At 35.4% G+C, this 9,049-nt stretch overlaps 3 protein-coding genes across 3 annotated transcripts; 2 read left to right on the top strand and 1 right to left on the bottom strand.

Annotated features, from left to right (window-relative positions):
- Positions 1–165: 165 nt before the first annotated feature.
- On the top strand, positions 166–3,129 carry LOC108806521 (NADH dehydrogenase [ubiquinone] 1 alpha subcomplex subunit 9, mitochondrial; the record flags this gene model as incomplete). The annotated part of the gene is made up of 12 exons (XM_018578661.2): positions 166–367; positions 464–560; positions 818–882; positions 980–1,065; positions 1,197–1,281; positions 1,399–1,469; positions 1,570–1,701; positions 1,989–2,104; positions 2,204–2,327; positions 2,405–2,473; positions 2,649–2,769; positions 2,871–3,129. Coding segments are annotated over 12 exons (1,308 nt in total), but the record flags the coding sequence as incomplete, so codon positions are not given.
- A 453-nt stretch (positions 3,130–3,582) lies between these two features.
- LOC108809727 (uncharacterized) lies at positions 3,583–4,185 on the top strand. Its single transcript, XM_018581882.2, has one exon. The coding sequence runs from the start codon at positions 3,624–3,626 to the stop codon at positions 4,008–4,010; it is 387 nt and encodes a 128-aa protein (XP_018437384.1). The 5' UTR covers positions 3,583–3,623; the 3' UTR covers positions 4,011–4,185.
- Positions 4,186–4,764: 579 nt separating this feature from the next.
- On the bottom strand, positions 4,765–6,292 carry LOC108810836 (CRIB domain-containing protein RIC6-like). The gene is made up of 3 exons (XM_018582911.2): positions 5,737–6,292; positions 5,332–5,441; positions 4,765–5,242 (listed from the first exon to the last, which is right to left on the bottom strand). Exons 1-3 carry the CDS (start codon positions 5,807–5,809, stop codon positions 4,814–4,816), a joined length of 612 nt encoding a protein of 203 aa, XP_018438413.1. The 5' UTR covers positions 5,810–6,292; the 3' UTR covers positions 4,765–4,813.
- Between the last annotated feature and the right edge of the window lie 2,757 nt (positions 6,293–9,049).

Here is a 9,049-nt window from a genome sequence, read left to right as displayed (position 1 = left end):
GAATTCGTTTCATGCAGACTTATTCCTTCGTAAACGGCGTCGTGTTGGTTTTTTGTAACACGATCCCTCACAACGCCGTTAAGGTGTTATCGCCCCATTATGAGGCACATGGGTTTTACTACATTTAAGTGACCTAAACCTTGTGTTTAGGCCCAGCCCATCTAACTGTACCCTCGCGACAGCAAATCCATCTCTTCTCCATTTTGTCTCTCTCTCTCTATCATCTGTGTTTGTTGTTGTTGTTCTGTCTCTCTCGGAGTATGCAGGCAGTTTTCCAGGAGATTAGTCCAACGGCCCCTCGGCGGAGGAGCTTCGATCTATTCATCGTCTTCTCTCAGATCGCTCTACGGAGTCTCCGATCACCACCGTTAAGTTTCTTTCTGCCACTGATTCTAATCCCATTCGCATTTTCTAGGTTGCTTAATGAGATATATATATATATATATATATATATATGTTTCAGTGGATGGAGCTGATAATCGTCGACACTCGTCTTCCCTTGCAACAAAGGGAGTGGGACACCTCGCTCGCAAGGGTACTGGTGGCAGATCTTCCGTCAGGTATGCGGTTTTTGATTCCTGAAGAATTGCCCTGGAAACTAAAATTCTCTCCTAGGAAGAAGAAATGTTTGATTGTGTTGTGTGTTAGGATGACAACACAAAAGTTTAGTCTGTATCACCTTTGTGTAGTTTTGAGCTCTAAAAAAATAGCTTTTCATTGATTTAGTTGCCTCAATGTTATCATCTTTTTGGGTTTTTGCAGCAGCAGCTTTAGTTTAGTATTAATGAAAATGTTGATTTATCCTTTGCTTTGGCAGTGGCATTGTAGCTACGGTGTTTGGAGCCACTGGGTTTCTTGGTCGTTATCTTGTGCAGCAGCTTGGTGAGTTTGCTTTAACATTCCTATTACTCAGTCCTGTTCTTCCGTTATATTCTTTTTGGTTTTCTTATTATTTGCGAACGATTGTTTTTCTTTTCAGCTAAAATGGGATCACAAGTGCTAGTTCCTTTCCGAGGCTCAGAGGATAATCCTCGACATCTCAAGTTGATGGGAGATTTGGGACAGGTAATTTTTGTTTGTTTTGTTTTGTTTAACTCAATGCTTTTGAGGGTATGTCACTAACACACTTTTTTGTGTGTGAAATGTTATGCTTTGGATTCGACAAACTTTTGATCTGTGTGGACTGTATATACCAGGTAGTACCGATGAAATTCGATCCAAGAGATGAAGACTCGATTAAGGCTGTCATGGCAAAGGCTAATGTCGTTATCAATCTTATTGGTACTTATTTCTCTCTATATTATTACATTTTTAAAAAAGCAGCACTGCTCTTTTACCTTTTTTCTGGATGATATATATATATATATATATATATATATATATATTCTAAATCCCCAGGAAGAGAGTACGAGACAAGAAATTTCAGTTTCGAAGAGGTGAATCATCACATGGCCGAGAAACTTGCATTGGTATGTGTTTGAGTTCTGACAACTTGTCCCCGGAAACTCTGGTGAAGAGATTTCCAGTTATATCTAATTAGATTGGGGATTGGTGGATTTGTTGTTTCAGGTGGCTAAGGAACATGGTGGGATAATGAGATTTATTCAGGTTTCTTGTCTGGGAGCTTCTGTGTCATCTCCTTCAAGAATGCAGAGGGCAAAAGCTGCTGCTGAGGAAGCTGTCTTTAACGCGCTGCCGGAGGTAAACTTATCGCAGCTTTTGGAACCTAAAACGCTTAACGTTCTCTTCTGTAACTATCATCCTAATATCTCATTCACTATTGCTATGCTTCTACTTATTGTCAGATATAAGTTAAATCCTCTAGTTGTTTCTTGTGGAAATGGAAAAACAGTACATGAATTTACTATTGAACTCTAAAATCTCATAAGCTTTTAAGAAAAATGTACCTGGAATAGCTTGCATATGTAGTTTCTTTTCATCACCCTAGTGCTTCTAGTCATTTCCTGATGTGTATATTTGTTTCCTAGGCGACAGTCATGAGACCTGCGACCATGATTGGTACAGAGGACAGAATCTTGAACCCCTGGGCGATGTTCGTTAAGAAATATGGTTTCCTCCCGCTCATAGGTGGCGGAACCAACAAGTATGTCATAAAACCTTTTGTCTATTTCTTTTCAACGGTTCACAGCAGCTTAGAGTGACCATGATCTCTTTCTTTCCCCTAACCATAACTTCATTGCAGATTCCAGCCCGTATACGTGGTCGATGTTGCTGCTGCAATCGTTGCAGCTCTAAAGGATGATGGCTCCAGCATGGGGAAAACCTATGAACTGGGTGGTCCAGATGTCTTTACCCCTCATGATTTGGTAAATTCATATGGTCCTTCATTCTCTTTATCGCTTCGGCAGCTCAGTGGGGTTCATTTTCAAGTTATTGCTTGCAGGCAGAGATCATGTTTGATATGATTCGTGAATGGCCTCGATATGTCAAGCTTCCATTTCCAATTGCTAAGGTAACAGATCAAATCCATTCACCGATTTTGGTAGATACTCCAATGATTTTTTTAGGAACTACTTTGTTATTCAAAGCGTATGTGAAGCCAATTAGAACTATAGAAGCCTAGATTGTTAGGGATTATTTGTTTTATTTTTCAAAAATTTGATATATGTCACAACAATCTGTTCTAGGCAATGGCTGGTCCTCGGGATTTCATGGTGAACAAAGTACCGTTCCCTCTCCCCTCTCCCCAGATATTCAATTTGGATCAAATCAATGCACTTACAACCGATACACTTGTATCTGACAAGGGTTAGTAATTTCATCACAGCAAGTGAAATGAGTTCTCATTTGCATGAGCTGTTTGTTTGAGTCTCACTCCCTTTATTGTTGGACAATTGGCTATTTTTCAGCCTTGACGTTTCAGGATTTGGACCTTGTCCCTCATAAATTGAAGGGATATCCGGTCGAGTTTCTTATCCAATATCGCAAGGGTGGTCCTAACTTCGGTTCCACTGTTAGTGAAAAGATACCAACAGACTTCTACAATTGAATGCTCAAAGGTCTTTTTTTTCTGGACTAACTTCTCATGCAAATGTCACAATGAAATCTTGGAAAAGAGTTTTTGATGCCTTTTCATTTGTTTCTGTCAATAATAAAAGGGTTTTCCTCTTTGTTGTGTTCTGGAAGAAAGTATAACCCACCAACATGATCATAAGTTAAGAGAGGGAGTGTTATCTGTCTTGATGGGGCGTTTTGGTCCCCTTAGGAATTATGTAGTTTCTGGTTCGTTCCAAACCTCATGAGCTACTTTGCTTTTGAACTATTAACTAAAGCCATGTGTTTTCGTATTTGCATTTCATACAGCTCAGAGTTGTATGTTTTACTTGCGCTAAAACGTTTAAACGTTTATGTTTGTGCAATAAAACTACACCCATGTAGTGGTATTTCTACTACTTATCTGCGGATTATAGAGCAATATTTGTTTTAGGGTGGGTAATGAATCTAATTATGCAAATCGTAGAATATAGCACTTTGCTTCTAGTTGTAGAAAAAAAAAGTAAAGAATTTTAGGAAACCCCAAGAACCAAGCAAAGCATATAGGGCTAATATCATCCTCCTGATTGAATGGGGCAGACTCATTTTGAATTATCCAACAAAAAAAAATGGAAGGTGAAGAAGAAGATGATTATCCAGGGCCTGAAACCGGCATTGGCGGAATCAACTTGAACGGGAGAAATGTAGGGGCAGTGATGGTGGCACCTAGGGATGTAGACGTGGCAAGTCAGAGTGGTTGCAGGATCAACATATACGTGAACAGCAACGTTCAAGGGACTTGTGGTTCGGCTCTGTTTGGTAGCAAGGTTAAGATAAGGGATCCTGGTGTTCATCTCCATATCGAAGACCTTAAAATGAACAGAGACGACGGATCTAGAAAGAGGGAGATGAGGTTGATAAAGGTTGGGTTATGTTTGGTCTGTCTCTTTAACGTCTTTCTAGGAGTCGTTCTCTTGCTCTCCTATTGGCTCCGGAAGAAAACCGGTTCCATGTAAATTTCGCGAAAGGCTTGCGATAATGCTATACGAGGATCTGTAGGCTTATTTTCAATCGATGTATATTTATCCTCGTTGAACCTTTCTTTATATGTACATTTATTTCCAAAATATTCAGATTATAATGTATTATGGTAAAGTTTTTTTCTTCTTATATCATGGTAAAGTTATCTCACGAATGGATTAACAAACAAATAATTGCGCAACTTAATAAATTAAATACCATCTTAAAGCATTGAGCACACTAAGACCATCAATAATGTATCATTGCCATGTGAATGTTGGTTTATGGTATATTAGTACCGATGCAGACGACAAAAATATCAAAATATGAGTTACTATATATAACATTGAAGTGTTTATGTCGATTTTGTAAGAGAATCATGAGCAAGTGTATTTTAGAGCTCTAACTTAAGATAACCTGCCAAGAATAATGTATGTTAGTGAAATGCCCATGTTTCTGTGGATGATCGAAAGTATTAATTGGATGTATTGGAAATGAAAAATCCATATGTAGTTATAAAATTATAGAAAAAAATATCTGTTGGATCATCGCATAACACACAAGAGTTGAACAATCAATGTTTGTTTATCTCACTTGCGCCACTCGTTTTTCTAAGTACGGAATTGGTTCTTTCTATCCAAAGATTAAGAGATGGTAGATTTGGATCACTGGATGATGTACAAAAAAATATTCTTAAGTAAATAGTACAAAACGAAGACTAAAAATCTGATATTGGTATGGTCAGTGAAACTTCATTAAATGTACAAGCATGAAAGACTCTGTCTTCTGGCTCTCCTTTTCAAAAATCATCTCTACTGTCGAATTGAGGCATAGATCTTACAGAACCAGTCTCACACATATAATCCGACATGTTATCCACGTCAGATCTTCTTATCGATCTAGTTGATCCTCCTGTTTCTTTTGTTTTCTTTTTCCTCCTCGACTTCTTCGAAACTTCCGGTAACGAAAGATCGTTTAGTTCGGGCACTTCCTTCGGTCTTCTTGACGATGATGTTTTTCCTTTTTTCGAAGAACGCCGTTTAGTTTTATCCGATGATATTTCCTTTGTCGGGGAACCTTTCTCAGATGCCGCTTTCCTCGTAGATTTTGGTAGTTTAGGTAAATCTCTGGTCCGACTGCCACATTCCGACATACATTTCACGGAGGAATCATCTTCTCCGCCTCCTTGTCCAGATTCAAACCCGCCTCCAGTTTTGAACTCGTTCATCTTTCAAATATGCAAATACAGACCACATTAAAATCAAATTAAACAAATTAATCCTAGCCAGGCATGCATGCATAAGTTAAAGTATGTACCCAGCTTGGTGCGGAGGCAGGAGTAGCGGATGGTCCATCCCAACCAATATGGGCAACATGCTTTACGTCCGTTGGATTTCCTATCTCTATCTCTTCTTCTTTTCCACTTTCTGCAATAGTTTTAACCAACACCCAAACAAAAGTAAAAAGTTAATTGGCTATTTATTCAACACAAATGTTATCAAAATTCATGCAAACTTTGTACGTGACCATATTTTTTTAGGCTAGAATGCTGACCATATTTTTAAAATAAAAAGAAAATTGACCATATATAGTATTTGAAAACTGAATTCGAGTTTTTATATAAGGGCTCAAATGGACTAATCATAGTTTTTTTTTTTAAACTAATCATAGTTTCTTACTCAACAAAAAATATATTTTAAGAGAGAGGAGGAACTGGATTACCAAATACTTGAGAAATGTATCGGAGGCCTTTCAAGAGGCTTTTCATCTTGGAGCTTGCCATCGTAAGTTGCATAGATCTCTAATTCAGGTCTTTTCTTTTGTTTATATAAAAAATGAAAAAAAGAAGAAATTTTCTACTAATGGAAAGGGAGAATGAAAATTTTAAAGAGATCAAAGAAACTTGTTGCATGCAAGAACAAGGATTTTACGATCGCAAAATGCTTGTTTTTGGAAAACTCATTTTTTCAGAAATAACAAGCTGCCGGCAATCAAACTTGAATTCTATGAAAGATAAACAAATTGAAGAAAGTATATTCCATATATTTCTCAAGACTCCAGAAAAATTCTTGGAGACAAATAAGAATGCATCTCAAAAAGTTGTAGGTTTGTTTTAGCGGATTCTCCTGTAACAAAGAACGGAATACTGAAAACAAAACAATAAATGGTTTGATAAAGAAAAATAAATGTAAATTCACCTTAAATCCTTGATTTTCAAAAGGAACAAAGGTTCATCAAACGAAGAAATGAAGAGAAAAGAAAAATCAAGGAAACAAAATAAAATGATTGTTTGAAGAATGGTGGAAAGAGGACAGAGCTGATGCGGCAAAACGAGTGGAAAACGTTTGTCTTAAACCAAGATTCCCGTTAATCTGATGGTTTAGATTTTTTGAACTTAATACTGTCAGAACAATCAAATTTAGAATTCGTATATATATTTATATAGGTATATTTTTTACTCCATCAAATAGAAAATCATGACAACCTTTAATTGTATATACATATATTTTATTAATGGGAAACCGTTAATTATTGAAGTTATATTGTTTTCGAAAAAGAAAATTACACCCAAATGTAAGATTTATATCATAGCAAATGAATTACTTGAACAATTGTCCACTTCGATTTATTGAGTCCGTATTCAACTTTTTATTGTCCGATTTATCAATAAAACCAAAAATATCCTTCAAAAGAATGTGAAAGTAATTACACCAAAATCAAAATGGAAGAGGTTGGTGACTCGTGAGAATTACAAAAGGAAAAGTATCACCAGGCGGCCCTTGGGCCAAGCCAAAGAAGCCACTGCTTCCAGCCGCTTAAATATAAGAATAATTTCGGCCACAAATTTTCAAATGTTTCCTTTGGTCTAGTGGTAAAAAGTAAAGGGTACGGACTTTCTCTGCTCCCAACCAAGGTTCAAAACCCCAGATAGCAGCCAATTTTAAAATTTTGCTTCTAGTCTAATATTTTGTAGGACCGGCTGGCACGTTCACTCTTATAATCCAAAAACAGCGCACATGTACATCATTTCTTTCTTTGGTGTAACATATACATAATTTACGTAACAATAAAACATAAACATAATAAAATGAACAAATCAATGAAGGAAAAAAAACATCAGAGCCTTTTTAAACAATCTCTCCATCCAGAATTGTTCATGAGATTCCGGCGATGAACAACTTCTTGATTAAGAATTATGTACTAATTAGAGCATTTCTAATTCCAGTCCATATTTTAATTCAAAATAAAATAGAAAATAGGATATTTAACAAATATTACTCTATTTATAATTGTAGTGATAAAATTTTGTGGAAGTATGCTTATTTTTCTGTAGTGTTATATTTTTTTTTTGAATTATACATAGGTATCTTAACTCCACTGTAGTGTTATATATAAATAGTTATTATATCTTCAAGAGTTTTATTAAAAATGATAGAAATAAACCTTCTTCGTTATTTCTCATGGATCTTCAACGCTTTGTTACACACTTTTCAGTTATTTCTTATGGATCTTCAACGCTTTGTTACACGCTTTACAGACATTTTGATAGTATCTTACTTCATCTGTTTCACAAAGATCTATATTCTAAAAAAATAATTTGTTTTAAAAAGATATATTTTTTACTTTTTCAATATATTATTTAATAAAAAATTGTTAACTTCAAAAAAATTAATGGTATTAATTAAATTTTTATTGATTAAAAGTTATGAAAAAAATTTATTCACAAAAACACAATTTACAATCAAAATTTAGTGTGTTTTTTAATACATGTGAAACATTTAAAATATATATCTTAAAAAACGGAATGAATACAATTTAAAATAGACTTGATGATAAATATCATCAAGTCTATCTTTTTATTATTTTGAAGAGTACAATTTTATATTTTTCTTAAAATAGACTTGATGATAAATTAATATCATTATCATATTCATGTATATCACATGTTAATATTTGACTAATATAATATATTATATTGGTTTTGTATTTTTGTTATGTTCACGTCCAAGATCTACTTCCTCATCCCACTGTGGGATTCCCACAGTCATTTTCCATTCCTTCCACCCAATCCATTAACTGTACTTTTACTCGCAGTCTCGGTTCGATCCTTCTGTTTCTTCTGGTTCCACCATTATCATTCAAACTCGTAGCACACTATACACATAAATATTGGAATTAATTTAAATACTTACTTCAGCGTAGGGCCAAAACAACCGTTTCACAGAAGTGAATAGAGGTTTGTCTGAACAGACGAGACCGGATAACCTTCGAGCTCAGAGCCTTAAAACACTGACTGACAGTGAATAGGCTGCCAAGTGGCAAACCAAGAGTAAACGTGTTGGCTTGAGATGAAAGATTAATACTAAGATGGTGACTCACCATATATAGCCTAGGGACATCTTTTAAATTGGCCTTTGCACTTACTTGAACTCAAATACCTTTTGTTTTCAATTCTCTTGAAAACCATTTGAAGCAAAATGGATTTGCCGCACGTTTGGTTATGGACGATGCTACTCGCCTTTGTGCTAACGTGGATGATTTTCCACGTCAACAACCAAAGGAAAAAGAAGTCGATGTTGAAGTTGGCGGAGGCGGCCACAGAGGAGATAAGAGAAGGTGATGCTGACATCATCATCGTCGGAGCTGGTGTTGGTGGCTCAGCTCTCGCCTACGCTCTTGCTTAAAGTATACATGATTTTACGTCCATATATTGCATTTGTGTCGCACTTATATTTTTATTTACGAAAACACAATAAAACTATAATTTTCTATATTAAAATTTATTGCAGTTTTCATATATTAAATACGGTTATAATAAAATGGCTTCTGATACATTATATGGCTTCTGATACATTATAAAAAATGTTTAGTTTACTTTTAATAAAATGGCTTCTGATACATCTTGCATTGAAAAAAAAAAAACAAATATTAGATTTTACAACATTATACTACATAATTGCGTAATACATTATATGGCAATAATCTATGGTAACCTTATATATGGCAATATATTTTGATAGAAAAGGAAATCATG

This window comes from Raphanus sativus, chromosome 6 (genome assembly GCF_000801105.2).
Source record: "Raphanus sativus cultivar WK10039 chromosome 6, ASM80110v3, whole genome shotgun sequence".
NCBI classification, from domain to species: Eukaryota; Viridiplantae; Streptophyta; class Magnoliopsida; order Brassicales; family Brassicaceae; genus Raphanus; species Raphanus sativus.
This window is presented reverse-complemented; position numbering and strand designations above follow the sequence as displayed.

Coding starts and splice junctions, on each gene's coding strand:
- LOC108809727 (XM_018581882.2), top strand. CDS start 3,624: ATGGAAGGTGAAGAAGAAGATGATTATCCAGGGCCTGAAACCGGCATT.
- LOC108810836 (XM_018582911.2), bottom strand. CDS start 5,809: ATGCAACTTACGATGGCAAGCTCCAAGATGAAAAGCCTCTTGAAAGGC. Junction 5,442..5,736: donor ATACATTTCTCAAGTATTTG/GTAATCCAGTTC, acceptor AAACTATTGCAG/AAAGTGGAAAAGAAGAAGAG. Junction 5,243..5,331: donor CTGCCTCCGCACCAAGCTGG/GTACATACTTTA, acceptor CATATTTGAAAG/ATGAACGAGTTCAAAACTGG.